Raw genomic sequence first — 17,500 nt, 5'->3', positions numbered from 1 at the left:
CACCTTTAGTCAAGCAAATCAGCCCCAGGACTTATTCTTTGTAAGCCTAGTACTTATTCTATCGGTCTCTTTTGCCGAACTGCTAAGTTACAGGGACGTAAACACACCAGCATTGGTTGTCAAGCGATGTTGGGGGGACAAACACAGACACACAAACATATACACACACATACATATATATACACATATATACGACGGGCTTCTTTCAGTTTCCGTCTACCAAATCCACTCACAAGGCTTTGGTCGGCCCGAGGCTATAGTAGAAGACACTCGCCCAAGATGCTACGCAGCAGGGCTGAACCCGGAACCATGTGGTTGGTAAGCAAGCTACTTACCACACAGCCACTCCTACGCCTATATATATATATATATGTGATATCATTTTGTACAAAACCCACACACACACATACATGCACACATACATATAAATGATGGACTCCCATAGTTTCCATCTTCAAGATTTAGTTCTTATGGCATCTGCCAGCCTGAGGCTGTTGTAGGAGATAAGTTGTTCAAGGTGCCATAGTGTGGCACTGAATCAGAGACTGTGATTGCATAACAAACTTATCCACCACACAGTCATATCGGTACCTTCATTGTTTATCTCGTGCCCATCACCACCACCACCACCACCGTCACCGTCATCACCACCAACACCATTACTGTCTGTAAGTGTATGTCAAGGCTTTTGTTATAGTTAATCATTTTCTGTCACTTAAAGAAAAAGACAAATATAATATTATCAATCATGGTTCTTTCTGTTAGGAAAACTACTTGTGTTTACGGAAAAAAGTCTGGGATGGTTCATTGGTGCCAATCCAAAGTGAGTGGTTCGAGCGGATTCTAGATAAGATTCCAGAGAAGCTGAAGAACTTACCAAATTCTCAAACAGTACTTAATGATATGTTCGAAGAGGTTGTAGCAAACTATGAAAGTAGTATGAGAATATCTCGAGGTGAGTAAAAATTATAGATATAGAAAAATAGAAAGAAACGTGAAGTATATTTGCCACTTAAATGTGACAAACCACTAAGGGTGGATGCTACTGTAGCTTGTAGCCCCAGGAGAACACCTCCTCTTGCTGGCTATTGACACACTTTCTGTGCCCTATCAGTATTTGCAAAGGGAAGCCATCCTTCCCATCGTCGGCCTGACGTGATACGCATGGTCCCGGGTTTCTGGGTATTTACCCGTCGTCAGCGCACGACAGTCACCAGTGATTGTCATGCGCTGATGACGGGTAAATACCCAGAAACCCGGGTCCACGCGTATCACGTCAGGCCGACGATGGGAAGGATGACTTCTGAGATTATTTCTGAATACAATAGGCACCTGAAGAAGGCTGAAGATGGAGTGCGATGTCTGAAATGATGTGACTGTAATGACCAGGACCAGGACACTGGTCCTAACAAATCAGTGTTTAATAATACTGATTCCTCATATCAAGATTACAAATTTAGTCAATATTTTTTTGATTGTTGTCTTGTATTTAATTCCAGTTCAGCATGTTTTACTGAAACCAGATGTATCTGGATTAACAGAAGAGGATAATGCAGGACCCCCACCACGTGAACCACTGTGAGAATCATTTTTTAAATTTTCTTTCATCTTAGTTGTCAGTGTCATCATCATCATTGTCCACTTTTACATGCTTAATGTCCACTTTCTTGATTTCCACTTTCTTAATGTCCACTTTCTTAATGTCCGCTTTTCCATGCTTTCATCTTGTTTGTATGTCATATATTGGCATGGTTACTGTGGCTGCATACTCTTCCTAAAACTGGGAGGTTAACTTTCTAGGTGCAATACCATGGTCAGTCATGATCAAAAAGGGTCTCAGCAACTTTGGCCAATTATAGGAGCACTTTGCTAATCCAGGGCATGTATATCAAATAAGTATGTTGTAATCTTCACAGAATGAATAACAATAATTTGTATGGATGTATCTGTACACATGCAAGTAAATTATACATGATTATGAATATGCAGCACAGAATTTTGTCAGTGAACAGGTCGCGGTCTCAAAGCGCCGAAAATACTTTGACAAATTAAATTTAAATGTTGAAGTGAATCTAACGGATTTTGTGTGTTATTTTAAATGGCTTATAAACACCTTCCACGCTGCAATTGTTTTCGTTCCAGCACACGATCTCAGATCAGGTCACTTGCTATGCAAGTACATCTCCGTAATATATATATTGTATTTGTGTAATAAAAAAACATATATCTGTTTTATATATATATATCTCTTTTACTCTTTTACTTGTTTCAGTCATTTGACTGCAGCCATGCTGGGGCACCGCCTTTAGCCGTGCAAATCGACCCCAGGACTTATTCTTTGTAAGCCTACTACTTATTCTATCGGTCTCTTTCTGCCGAACCGCTAAGTTACGGGGACGTAAACACACCAGCATCGGTTGTCAAGCGAAGTTTGGGGGGACAAACACAGACACACACATATATATATATATATATATATATATATATATGTATGTATGACGAGCTTCTTTCAATTTCCGTCTAGCAAATCCACTCACAAGGCTTTGGTCAGCTCAAGGCAATAGTAGAAGACACTTGCCCAAGGTGCCATGCAGTGGGGCTGAACCCGGAACCATGTGGTTGGTAAGCAAGCTACTTACCACACAGCCACTCCTGCGCCTATATATATATATATATATATATATATATATATATATATATATATATATATATATATATATATATATATATATATATATATATATTGCATGAAATTGAAGTGTAAAGCTCAGTAACTAGCCTTTGATCTCAGCGTGACGTCTGCTCTCTTACATTTTAAAAATACAAACTTTAGGAAACTGAACAGATTTTTTCCCTCCTCCTAAGAATACTTTCACCTTAAGAAGTTTTAACATGGCATAGCAGATTAAAGTGTGTGTCTTTGTGTGAAGAAGATCAATAACATCAATAAAATCATATAGGAAGAGACCCATGTATAATATATTGTGAACATATACCATAAAAATACAGTAGCCATTTGTAAGTTTCCTGTAAAATCCAAGATGGATACTAGTGGTATTTTATTTTTTTTGTTTACATCAAAGTGAATTTTAATTTAAGATTTTCAGACTTTAAATTTGATTGAAAATCGAAACATTGATATGAAAATATCAGTTTAGGTCATTAAAATATCTTTAATATCATTTTTTTTCTCATTTCAGTTTAATAATTTTTTTGTTTTCTTCTGTTTCTTTTCATGTTTGTGAGAAAGAAAGTAAAAAAAAAAAAATGTTTTCTGGTTTCTTCTTTTCTTTAACCGAATTAAATTCACTTTCCACCATCTTTGAGACATATCATCATCGTCGTCATCATCATCATCTTTACCATTACCATTGTTACCCTTTTCTTCCACCTCGTCATCATCATCATCACCATCATCATCATCATCATCATCATTACCATCATCATCATCGTCATCATCATCACCATCATCATGATTATCATCATCGTCGTCATCGTCATCATCATCACCATCATCATGATTATCATCATCGTCGTCATCATCACCATCATCATCACCATCATCATGATCATCGTTGTCATCATCATCACCATCATCATGATCATCGTCGTCATCATCATCACCATCATCATGATCATCGTCGTCATCATCATCACCATCATCATGATCATCGTCGTCATCATCATCACCATCATCATGATCATCGTCATCATCATCACCATCATCATGATCATCGTCGTCATCATCACCATCATCATGATCATCGTCGTCATCATCATCACCATCATCATGATCATCGTCGTCATCATCATCACCATCATCATGATCATCATCGTCGTCGTCGTCATCATCATCACCATCATCATGATCATCATCGTCGTCATCATCATCACCATCATCATGATCATCATCATCGTCGTCGTCATCATCACCATCATCATGATCATCATCGTCGTCGTCATCATCACCATCATCATGATCATCATCGTCGTCGTCATCATCACCATCATCATGATCATCATCATCGTCGTCGTCATCATCACCATCGTCATGATCATCATCATCGTCGTCGTCATCATCACCATCGTCATGATCATCATCATCGTCGTCGTCATCATCACCATCGTCATGATCATCATCATCGTCGTCGTCATCATCACCATCGTCATGATCATCATCATCGTCGTCGTCACCATCACCATCGTCATGATCATCATCATCGTCGTCGTCACCATCATCATCATCATCATCACCATCATGATCATCATCATCGTCGTCGTCATCATCACCGTCGTCATCATCATCACCATCGTCATCATCATCGTCGTCATCATCATCACCATGATCATGATCATCATCATCGTCGTCATCATCATCACCATCATCATGATCATCATCATCATCGTCATCATCATCACCATCATCATGATCATCATCGTCGTCGTCATCATCATCACCATCATCATGATCATCATCATCGTCGTCATCATCATCACCATCATCATGATCATCATCATCGTCGTCATCATCATCACCATCATCATGATCATCATCATCGTCGTCATCATCATCACCATCATCATGATCATCATCGTCGTCGTCGTCATCACCATCATCATGATCATCGTCGTCGTCATCATCATCACCATCATCATAATCATCATCACCATCATCATAATCATCATCACCATCATCATAATCATCATCACCATAATCATCATCACTGTCATCATCATCACCATCATCATAATCATCATCACCGTCATCATCATCACCATCATCATAATCATCATCACCGTCATCATCATCACCATCATCATAATCATCATCACCGTCATCATCGTCAAGATCATCATCATCATCATCACCGTCATCATCATCACCATCATCATAATCATCATCACCGTCATCATCGTCATGATCATCATCATCATCGTCATCATCGTCACCATCGTCATGATCATCATCATCATCGTCATCATCGTCACCATCGTCATGATGATCATCATCATCGTCATCATCGTCACCATCGTCATGATGATCATCATCATCGTCATCATCATCACCATCATCATGATCATCATCATCATCGTCATCATCATCACCATCATCATCGTCATCATCATCACCATCATCATCGTCATCATCATCACCATCATCATGATCATCATCGTCGTCGTCATGATCATCGTCGTCGTCGTCGTCATCACCATCATCATGATCATCATCATCATCGTCATCATGATCATCATCATCACCATCATCATGATCATCATTGTCGTCGTCATCACCATCATCATGATCATCATCGTCGTCATGATCATCATGGTCGTCGTCGTCATCATCACCATCATCATGATCATCATCGTCGTCGTCGTCATCATCACCATCGTCATGATCACCATCATCATCGTCATCATCATCACCATCGTCATGATCACCATCATCATCGTCGTCATCATCACCATCATCATTATTATCATCGTTGTCGTCATCGTCATCATTATCATGATCATCGTCATCGTCGTCGTCATCATCACCATCATCATCGTCGTCATCATTATCATCATAATCATCGTCATCGTCGTCGTCGTCGTCGTCGTCATCATCACCATCATCATCGTCGTCGTCATCATCACCATCATCATCGTCGTCGTCATCATCACCATCATCATCGTCGTCGTCATCATCACCATCATCATCGTCGTCGTCATCATCACCATCATCATCGTCGTCATCATTATCATCATGATCATCGTCATCGTCGTTATCATCATCATGATCATCATCGTCATCATTGTCATCATCATCACGATCATCGTCATCATCGTCATCATCGTCGTCATCACCATCATCATGATCATCATCATCATCATGATCATCATCATCGTCATCACCATCATCATCGTCGTCATCATCATCATCATCACCATCATCATGATCATCATCATTATATGTTCACATCCCCTTTCCAGCATGGGCCTGGATGGGTTGTCATCCACCAAGTCATTTCCTATTCAGAGTTAACTGCCCTTCCCCTCGAATGGTTGAGAGCCACATTCATTGTTAGCATGGCATCTGAATGTGAAAGCCTTTCCTATCGCTAACCACTTTACTGAGTCTAATGGCTGCAAGCAGTGTCCTTCATTACCAGGTCTTCTGTGGGAAAAACATGTCTGGCCATGGGAAAATACTACCTTGCTTGGAAACAGGTGAGGGTGGTTGGCAACTGGAAAGGCATAGAAAAATCTGCCTCATCAAATTCCGTCTGATGGTGATGGCGGTGATGGCGGTGGTGGTGGTGGTAATGATGATAGTGATGGTGATGATGATGGTGGTGGTGGTGGTGATGACGATGGTGATGATAGTGATGGTGGTGGTGATAGTGGCGATGATAATGATGATGGTGATGCTGATGATGATGTTGGTGTGTCAATGTGTTGATGGCGAAGATGATTATTATGATGGTGATGGTGATGATGATGATGATGACGTCGGTCTGTCAGTGTGTTGATGACGAAGAGGATTATAACGGTGATGGTGATGATGGTGATGGTGATATGTGTGTGTGTGTGTGTGTGTGTATTTATGCATATACACACACACATATAATGGTTCGTAGCACTAATATATATATATATATCAGGAAAATGGTTAAGTTATAATTGCATTAATAGTTATAATTATATTAGCGTTATGTGGAGTTTCATGTAAGTAATGGCTTACACTTAAGAATGTAATCTTGTTAAAGTCTTGAACAAACTTGTTATAATGTTATAACACATTATATTACGTTAGCACAATAACCTGATTACGGATGGTTCTGAAATTATTTCCATATAGGAACATATTTGTCTTACCCGCTTAATACTTCTAAATTTTAGTATTGGTTTATATGAATCCAGTATACATATATTGTACACTCGTATGTGGGGGGGGGGGGGGGGGGTAGGCATGGTTGTGTGGTAAGAAGTCTGCTTCCCGGCCACATGGTTCCAGGTTCAGTCCCACTGCATGGCACCTTGGGCTAGTGTCTTCTACGATAGCCTTGGGTTAAAAAAAAAGCCTTGTAAGCGGATTTAGTTGATGCAAACTGAAAGAAGCCTGTCATATTTATATACACACACACATGCACACACACACACACACACACACACACACACACACACACACACACACACACACACACACACACACACAGATATCTATTTAAACACACATACAGACACACATGTCTATTTACACACACCACACACATATACACATATCTATTTACACACACACATATCTATTTACACATACACAAATATGAGGAGCTTCCTTCAGTTTCTATCTATCAAATCCACTTACAAGATTTTGGTAAGCTTGGGGCTATAATAAAAAAAGACACTTGCTTAAGGTGTTTCCACAAATCACATGTCTTTTAAGATCACAGTCTGCATTCCTGGGATGATCTCAGTATAGTCTGTAGTATCCATGGGCATTGAGCAGATCATCTTCAGGGATTTGTTTCTTCGGGTGATATTACATTAATGGATGTTTAACTGAGGGTTGTCTATCCCTTTAGACTGTGGCCGGCATTATGGAATAGGAGCATTATTTGTATATTCAAAATGTTTCCCTTAAACAAATTTAAAGATATATATATATATATAAAAGTTAATGAATGGAGTAATACACATATGTTAAATGAATTCTTTTATTTCCGACATATGTTTCAAAGATTACAAATGGTTCCTTCCAAAGGAATAAGTGATGTTGATGAAGATGAACCATTTGTAATCTTCGAAACATATGTCGGAAATAAAAGAATTCATTTAACATATGCGTATTACTCCATTCATTAAATTTTATATTTACTCAAATACCCCAAACTAACAGGGAGTTTCTACCTCATAAACAGGAGTTACACCACAGTCATTTTGTGATCTTTGCTACCCTGGTATCTATTAACCAATTTATTTTGTCGGAGTTAATTGTTAACTAAGAGAAAATAAATACATATAATCATATATATATATATATATATATATATATATAAATATCAGTGATTTCTTTTTCCTCTTTGTTTCTATGATAACCGAACCACAGTGGTCTTAATTATTCCAAAGAATGGCACAAGAGGTTCAAAATTAATCGCAAAGCCATTCAGCAGAACCTACACCTCTTACATCCACTCACGCAGATTCTTTTGAATGTCTGTCAGACGACATTAAGTCACATGACTTTATTAAACCTATCAGGGCTCAGGTGAGTACACACACTTTCTGCCTCGATTTTATGTCAATAATCTGTTTTTTTTATTTTTGTTACTAATAGCCTTTCATTGTGCTCTGTTTGCTTTTGTAGTTTGTTAGTTTTTATATTATTTTGTCTAATTTATAATTTTTGATATCTTTGTATTATAAAAAAACAGAAAGAGAGAGAGAAAATGAGGGTTGTTTGTGAATTATCAATTTTAAGATATTTCTCCTTTTTTTTTTTTTTTCAATCTTTTTCTGCATGAATAATTTATATAAACACATGAATATTATAGTTTAAATTTTATTTGAATTTCTGATATGTAGAAATAGCATTATCACACAGTGATAATGTAGCAAGCTGGCAGAATTGTTAACAGATGGGCTGAAATGCTTTGTTGCATTCTTTCTTGCTCTTAACATTCTGAGTTCAAATTCAACTAAGATCGGCCTTGTCTTTCATCCTTTCAGGGTCAATAAAATAAGTAGTAGTTGAGTACTAGGGTTAATATAATGCTCCCCCTGCTTGCTAAAATTTGCTGATTTTGTACTGAAATTTAACACTGTTATTACACATTACTGGCATGGGATCCAGTCCAATGCCAGTTCCCCCTGACTGGCTCCCGTGCCGTTGTCACGTAAAAAGCACTATCCAAATGTGATTGATACTAAGGCTGCCTGACTGGCTCCCATGCCAGCGGCACATTAAAAGCACCATCTGAATGTGGCTGATGCCCGTGCCCCCTGACTGGCTCCTGTGCGGGTGGTATGTAAAAAGCACTATCCAAATGTGATCGATGCCAGGCCTGTCTGGTTGGCTTCTGTGTCAGTGGCACATAAAAAGCACCCACTACACTCTCGGAGTGGTTGGTGTTAGGAAGGGCATCCAGCTGTAGAAACATTGCCAGATCAGATTGGAGCCTACTGGCTCTCCAGATCTCAGTCAAACCGTCCAACCCATACCAGCATGGAAAATGGGCGTTAATCGATGATAGTGATGATGATGATATAGAGTGGCAAGCTGGCTCAGTTGTTAGCATGTTGGGCATTGTGCAACAAAATGGTTCATATTTGGTTGATTAAAAATGTAATGGCAAGTATTTATTGACTTTTTTCTTTCCTTTAAAAATCGGCACAAACTTTCCGGACAACCCAATACTCTATCAACCCTGAAAGAATGAAAGGCAAAGTTGACCTCAGTGGAATTTGAACTCAGAATGTAAAGACAGACAAAATGCTGCTAAGCATTTCACTCAGCATGCTAAGGATTCTGCCGGCTTGCCATCTTTTAATATTAAGTAGTTCAATAATATTGAGTGGGTTAATAAATGACGGTAACATCAATATGGATTGACCAACAAGTTTATATTGAACGGGTTTAAGAAGGGATTAATATTAACCTGGTTAAAACAGGTGATTGTTGATGCCAGATGCTGTTAAGGACCAAATTCTTACGTTCATTCTTTCATGCTTTTTTTGCTTAGGGCTCAAGGTGCTATAGAATTAGGAACTTTGAGGAATATGGTTATGTTGGAACTGGAAAAAGCTAACGACAAATTAAAGAACAGGTAACAGCTTTCTTTCTTTCTTTCTTTCTTTCTTTCTTTCTTCTGAGTCCCTGTCACTTTCCATCTCCCCAAGATGCTTTCTCATCTGTTGTGGCCATGAGGCTTGTGACTAACCAGCATGAGTCATCGTCCTAGCCAGGGCTGTGGAGTCGGAGTCAGAAACAATTAAGGGGTAGCTGGAATCGGAGCTGGTAAAACTATACTGACTCCGATTCCGACTCACAATGTTTTTATTGTTTACTATAAACCAGTTATAACATATAGGCCTACTCAAAGTACAAGTGTACATGTATGCTTTATGAGATATGTAGACTACAATCACTTAATTACATAAAGAGGAATCAGTCAGAATCGGAGTCTGAGTCAGAATCGGAGTCTGAGTCAGAATCGGAGTCTGAGTCAGAATCGGAGTCTGAGTCAGAATCGGAGTCGGAGTTAGAATCGAAGTCGGAGTCAGAATCGAAGTCGGAGTCAGAATCGGAGTCGGAGTCAAAGTTTTTTGTTTCAACTCTACAGTCCTGGTCCTAGCCAGATCCTCAAAGAAGAGAACCCAGTATGCAGGATCCAACTCGGAAAACTGAGCAACATGACCAAGCAGTCTAAGCTGATGCTCTCAAATCATACAAGCAACTGGATGCATCCCAGTTTTTTAATATAATTATTGGTTGGATATGAAATCTGACCAATTGTAGCCCATAATCCTGTGAATGGCACCAAAAGAGTTCAGACAGCTTTTAAGGATTCTGGACAGTGCCCTGTTTTGCAACTGTAGAGCATGACAGGGAGGACCAGAGACCTGAAGAGCCAAACCTTTGTCCTCTTGCTCAGATATCAGCTGTGCCAAACAACCTCGTCCAGTGAGCCTACAAATATACCAGCTCATCCAACTGTTTTTAAGACTTTGGACTTAGCAGCTAATGTTGCTATGGATCATACTGCCAAGATAAGTGCAGCTGTCAACAACAGTAGCAGTTCAGTTGGAATCTTCCCAGGAAGCCAATGAAAGACTGGATCATTCATTTCTGAGGAGTGGAAATTATTTTTCTGCTTGAGTGGGCTGGTCATGGATAGCGGTAGGAGATTCTTTGATCAAAGGAACTACCATAGAGATAGTGATTTACCGTTGTCGGTTGCCATTTCAGCTGCTGGATATCAGCTTGTTGATAGAGATCCTGGCTTACTGAAGTAGAGTCAAATGTTAATGCACCATTCATTAAACCAATAACAATTTCTAGTTTCTCCATGCACGCTCAGTGAAGTAACTTTGAGATTTCTTCAAATTTATTTTAAACCTGTCTCTCAGTTGTGTTATAAGCAGGTTTTGTAGTGATTTTATTGCACATCCTATATGTTTCATCATCAATTATGAGAATCAAAAGAGTGTTTATCAAAGCAGTAGCTTCATTTTCTGCCCGATTATGTCTCGTAAAGGCCTGGGAAATGTTGTTAACCATATTGGTAAGATAGGGAATGTCTGTGTTAGAAGTGTGTAATTAATTACTCAGTTAATTAATTTCGCTTTATGCTTTTTTTTTTTAAATTTTCTTTTATTTGTCTTCCTTTAATGGGGAATGTCTTTTTATGGTTTTGTTGTTATTGTCGTTTGTAATTTCTGGTCACGGGTAGCGACAACAACCAAACACAGTCAATAAACTAATAATTAATTTGTATATGTGCATATGAACACACATACCCACACACATATATTTGAATATGTATATATGTGTATGTATACAGACTGTCATTGTTGTCATTAGCGCCAGCATCGGTGGTGGTAGCAGCATCAGTGGTAGTGGCAGCATTGGTGGTGGTAGCAGTGTCTTGTACAGTTTGACTGGAACTGATGAGCTAAAGGGCTGTGCCAAGTTCCAGTCCCTGCTTTGATTTGGGGTTTCTACTGCTGGGTGCCCTTCCTAATTTCAAACACTTTACAGAGTGCACCGGGTGCTTTTTTCATGGTACCAACACTGGCGAGGTTATCAAGCACTCACAATACCAGTGTGCTCAACTGAGTGGGGTATAGTATTGAAGAATAATGATACATAATAAATATCTGCGTATAGAAATAATACATTTCTAAATTTCTCAGAGAGATTTATGCAGTAGTGATACGATGAAGTAGTTGTATGCTGTCAACTCAATGTAACAGTCCCCTGAAGGGAATAATACAACTGTTGTTTAGACCGAGGAAGCTACACCGCTTCCTGTCGGCCTTGACACATTTCCTGTGTCCTTATGTTCACAAGGGGGAGACAAGCACATCCACCCAGCTAAGCCTGCACCCAGAAACATGTTTCTGAGTCTTTGCTCGTCATCAGTCTGGAGTAGCATTCTGCCTGTCTGGTCATCAGGAAGCGGTGTAGCTTCCTAGGTCTAAGCAACAGTAGTATTATTCCCTTCATGGGACTGTCACATTAAGTTGACAGCATACAACTACTTCAAATATCTGCGTGTTTGTGTGTGTGTGTGTGTGTATAAATACATATCTATGAATATCTCGTTCTTTCGCAACATTTTCTCATGATGTTTCCTGAGTATTTTCTTTGTCATTGTCAATATAATGATCACACGCTACACACCTTCCTTCCAAGCCCTGCTGTAAACAGCAGAAGTGAGCTAAAATGTTAAAATTTAGTGCACATGTACAGTAGCATTCAAAGTCAATCTTTGCCAAACAGCTTCACTCTGTGTGCTTAATATTCGTTGATATGGCAACAATCCGGGTACTTATTGATCAGACCTCATATGGTGTGGTCTGGTTACTAAGTGCTGTAGAGAGACTGTTTGGAATTACACTAAAGGGTCCCTTTTACCTTGTGTTAGTATTTATATTTACAGATCATGTGCTTGTTTGAGGTACCCAATATTTTGTGCTAATCACCATCATTATGGCTAAGAAGCAATATATTTCTATAATGTATGCAGTGGTCTGAAGTGACAGGATATGACTGCTGGCTACAATGGCCGTGGAGGTGCAATGGCCCAGTGGTTAGAGCAGCAGACTCGCGGTCATAGGATTGTGGTTTCGATTCCCAGACCAGGCATTGAGCGGAAACACCTAAAGCTCCACGAGGCTCCGGCAAGGGATAGTGGCGAACCCTGCTGTACTCTTTCACCACAACTTTCTCTCACTCTTTCGTCCTGTTTTTGTTGTGCCTGTAATTCAAAGGGGCCAGCCTTGTCACACTGTGTCACGCTGAATATCCCCGAGAACTACGTTAAGGGTACACGTGTCTGTGGAGTGCTCAGCCACTTGCACGTTAATTTCATGAGCAGGCTGTTCTGTTGATCGGATCAACTGGAACCCTCGACGTCGTAAGCGACGGAGTGCCAACAACAATGGCCACCCCACTCTGAAAGTAAATATAAGTAGAGAATTTTAGGAAGCTTTTTTAAATGTAACCTGAAAGTGACAATATTCCCATAGTACTACAAGCTGAATGATGAATGATTGCAGGGGTTGTGAGGTAATTGATCTATCAAGAGAGCTTAACCAGATGGGATAAAAATTTTGATTTTGATGGTTGGAGGTTCTTGGCACCTGGCTAAATAGCTGTTGATTTGCTTTAACATTTTAAATCCTTTTGGTTTGATTTGCATATATTTAAAATTGATAAACATTGACAAACTGGAGATTTTACATATATTTGGCCTGTTATATTGCAGCTGGTACCCGACAATAATAAACATATTTACTGAAACTAAATCATTGAAGATGAAAGGAAGCAAACTAGAATCCTTTTTCATATCTATCACCACAATTCTATCAAATCAGGTAAGAAGCTAAGCTTTCTTTAATACTTTTGTATATTGTTCCTTTTCCTTTTCCCTTAATCCTTTGTCCATATCAGTGTTCCCAGGGTTCCGCAAGAAAGAGTGAGATAAGCTAATGCTAATTTCATGATTGTAATATTACTATTCATGTACATATGCAGAATATGTCCTTAATAAACTCCATGGAATATACATAGATTATATAATAGACAGACTATATCTATTGTATAGAACACAGATTTTATACTACTCAACTCTTACTTTTACTTGTTTCAGTCATTTGACTGTGGCCATGCTGGAGCACCGCCTTTAGTCGAGCAAATCGATCTCAGGACTTATTCTTTGTAAGCCTAGTACTTATTTTATCGGTGACTTTTTCTGAACCGCTAAGTTACAGGGACATAAACACACCAGCATCGGTTGTCAAGCTGGGGGGACAAACACAGACACACAAACATATACACACACATACATACATACATATATATATTTATATACATATATATATATATATATATATATATATATATATATATATATATATATATATATATATATACACGACGGGCTTCTTTTAGTTTCCATCTACCAAATCCACTCTTGGCCCAGGCTTTGGTTGGCCCAAGGTTATAGTAGAAGACACTCGCCCAAGGTGCCACGCAGTGGGACTGAATCCAGAACCATGTGGTTGGTAAGCAAGCTACTTACCACACAGCCACTCCTGCACCTACGTATTTCATATGCATAATAAGTGTACAGCTTACTAAGGTTGCTTATGACATTACCTGTGATGTTATGACAATCCTGTGAAAATATCTAAAGAGTTTGTATCTGTTCTGATTTTGTAAATTGCATTACTTTAAATATGTTTATGAAATGTTGCATTGAAAAGGAGGACAGCAGCTCAATATCGTAATATAATTACATTTCATTTATCTAAGTATCTATATTTCTCATTTTCTTTTGTGTTCTCAATTTATGTATGTATTTTTCACTTATCAGATGATATTTGTAGACTAGTGATTCAATGGTGATAAGACACACTGGAATTTGAATTGCAGCATGTGTGTTTGTGCATGTATGCACACACGTGTGTGTGCGCACGCGTGTATGTGTATCAGGCAAAGAGAAGGTTGACAATGGCTTTGAGGTTTTTACCAATGGATGGTATTATCAGATAGTCTTATGAAGCCAACCATCCATCTTCAAAACATTGAAACCCCTCTCAAGCTTTCCTTTATAAAAGCTATAAAAATATAATTTATTCTCTGCATATACATATTATTTAGTGCTTTCTCATTTAATGTTTAAATGTCTTTTTGCATAATTATACATAAAACTCAGACGTATTCGTGTTGCTGTGTGGTAAGAAGCTTTCTTTTCAACTACATGATTCCAGGTTCAGTCCCACTTCGTGGCTCCTCAGGCAACTGTCTTATACTATAGCCTCAGGCTGACCAAAGTCTTGTGAGTGGATTTGGCAGACGGAAACTGAAAGAAGCTCATCGTGTGTGCGTGTGTATGTGTTTGTCCTCCCCACTATCACTTGACAACTGTTCGGCAAAAGAACCCAATAGAATAAGTACTAGGCTTGCAAAGAATAAGAACTGGGGTTGATTTGTTCGACTGAAGGTAGTGCTCAAGCATGGCTGTAGTCAAATGTATTTATAAATGTTTTTAAATATTTTTTAGATATTTGCGGGCTTATAAAAATATGTATATGTCTATATGCTTGTATGTTATTAATACGTCTATTAAGTTGATCTTTATGTCGCTTTATCAATGTCGAAGAAAGTGTGCGTATATATCGAATATTCTGATGGATAATAGGTCATGTTCCTCTTCTTTCTGTTTCCGTCTACCAAATCCACTCACAAGGCTTTGGTTGGCCCGAGGCTATAGTAGAAGACACTTGCCCAAGATGCCACGCAGTGGGACTGAACCCGGAACCATGTGGTTCATAAGCAAGCTACTTACCACACAGCCACTCCTATGCCTATAATGTATATTTTCCATGCTGGCTTGGGACAGATGGTTTGACCGGATCTGATAGGTCCAAGGGACTGCATTGTGCTCCAGTGTCTGCTCTGGCATGGTTTCTATGGCTGGATGTCCTTCCTAACACCGACAAACTTCCACAAGATGGCAGTTAGATATTCTAACAGGTTGATTATTTCAAAACCAACTCTAACAGTACAAAATACAACGATTACTGCATTGCAGAAACTTAAGCATTTATCTTGAAGTTGGTTATTACAGAAATAGAAGGGTGAATGAAAAAAAAGATTGAAGACAAGATATGATCAATCATTATCCACAAATAGCTAAATATATTGTCTTAGTGGAGTTATTCTCAAGAGTGTCAGTAGTGAAGTGAAATAAGCGAATCACAAAGTAGTCATTATTTTAATCTCATAGAATATGAAATAGGTGCAGACATGACTGCATGGTAAGAAATTTACTTACCGACTACATGGTTCTGCTTTCAATCTCACTGTGTAGCATGTTGGACAATAGTCTTCTGCTATAACTCTGGGTCGACCGAATCATTGTGTGAATTTGGTAGACGGAAACTGAAAGAAGCCCTTTGTGTGTGTGTGTGTGTGTGTGTGTGTGTGTGTGTGTGTGTGTGTGTGTGCGTGTGTATTTTGCAATAGTTATGAATGAATGTTACAGTCATGCAAATGGAGTCTCTGACTAGTTATGGGGAAATATTACTTTCATCATCATCATCATCATTTAATATCCATTTTCCATGCTGTCATGGGTTGGATGGTTTGTGAGAACCGGTAAGTCAGGGAGCTGCACCAAGTTCCAATCTGATTTGGCATAATTTCTACAGCAGGATGCCTTTCCTAATACCAACCTCTCCAAGTCTGTAGGGGATACTTTTTATGTGCCACTGACACGGGTGCCAGTTACATGACTCCAGCATGGGTACCAGTCATGTGACACCGGCATGGGTGCCATGTTCATGACGCCGGCATCAGCCACGACTACGATCTCACTTGGCATGACAGGTTTTCTCAAGCATGGTATATCACCAAAGGTCTCGGTTACCTGTAACTGTCTCTGCAAGGCCCAACATCTGTAAGGTGTTTTTTACGTGCCACCAGCATGGATGCAAGTCACATGGCACTGGCGTCAGTCACATGGCACTGGCATCAGTCACATGGCACTGGCATCAGTCACATGGCACTGGCATCAGTCACAACTATGATTTAACTTGGCGGCTTGACCTTATTTGGGAAAACATGGGGGTTGATGACAAGAAGGGTATCCAGCCATAGAAAATTCTCCCTCAACAAAATTCTATCCTACCTACATATGAGCATGAAAAATTGAATGTTAAAATGATGACAATGTATATGAATTAGTGAATTTGATATAAAAGCATCTCTTAGCAGAAATTCCATTTTGATTTAAATTGTACAGAATGGCAGCATCAGATTTATAAATTCCATAATCTTTTGACAATAACTACGCAGCTGCTTTAGCTGTTTTGCTAATATATTTCTGTGGAATAATGTGGTAAGTTAGCAGAATTGTTAGCACACCGGGAGAAATAGTAGGTGGAGAAGATGGATGGATGGCTGGCTGGCTGGCTGGGCAGAGGGCTGGCTGGCTGGGCAGAGGGCTGGCTGGCAGGGCAGAGGGCTGGGCAGAGGGCTGGATGGCTGGGCAGAGGGCTGGCTGGGCAGAGGGCTGACAGGGCAGAGGGCTGACAGGGCAGAGGGCTGGCTGGCTGGATGGATGGATGGATGGGTGAATGAAAAAAATTTAGTGAAATAACTCTGTTGTTTGGAACAAATCAACATGAAATTTTGATGGAAAGTTTTTATTTAGATTTCTTTAAAGCAAGAAGTTTGCATCGTAGAACCAAACGCTGTCTCTGGTAGATTGGTATCAAAAGGGTT

At 39.3% G+C, this 17,500-nt stretch overlaps 1 protein-coding gene across 2 annotated transcripts in view; it reads left to right on the top strand.

Annotated features, from left to right (window-relative positions):
* LOC106870489 (dynein axonemal heavy chain 7) overlaps positions 1-17,500 on the top strand; it is a 255,489-nt gene that overhangs the window by 15,382 nt on the left and 222,607 nt on the right. For both annotated transcript variants that reach the window (XM_089359464.1, XM_089359463.1), the window contains exons 5-9: positions 766-955; positions 1,500-1,578; positions 8,093-8,251; positions 9,726-9,809; positions 13,476-13,584. Coding sequence is in view for 1 of the 2 variants with exons in the window: in XM_089359463.1 (XP_089215589.1) it covers positions 766-955; positions 1,500-1,578; positions 8,093-8,251; positions 9,726-9,809; positions 13,476-13,584 (621 nt within the window). In the remaining variant the exon portion in view is untranslated. The remainder of the gene's footprint in view (positions 1-765; positions 956-1,499; positions 1,579-8,092; positions 8,252-9,725; positions 9,810-13,475; positions 13,585-17,500) is intronic.

This window comes from Octopus bimaculoides, chromosome 11, assembly GCF_046866305.1.
Source record: "Octopus bimaculoides isolate indiv1 chromosome 11, ASM4686630v1, whole genome shotgun sequence".
Lineage (NCBI taxonomy): Eukaryota > Metazoa > Mollusca > Cephalopoda > Octopoda > Octopodidae > Octopus > Octopus bimaculoides.
This window is presented reverse-complemented; position numbering and strand designations above follow the sequence as displayed.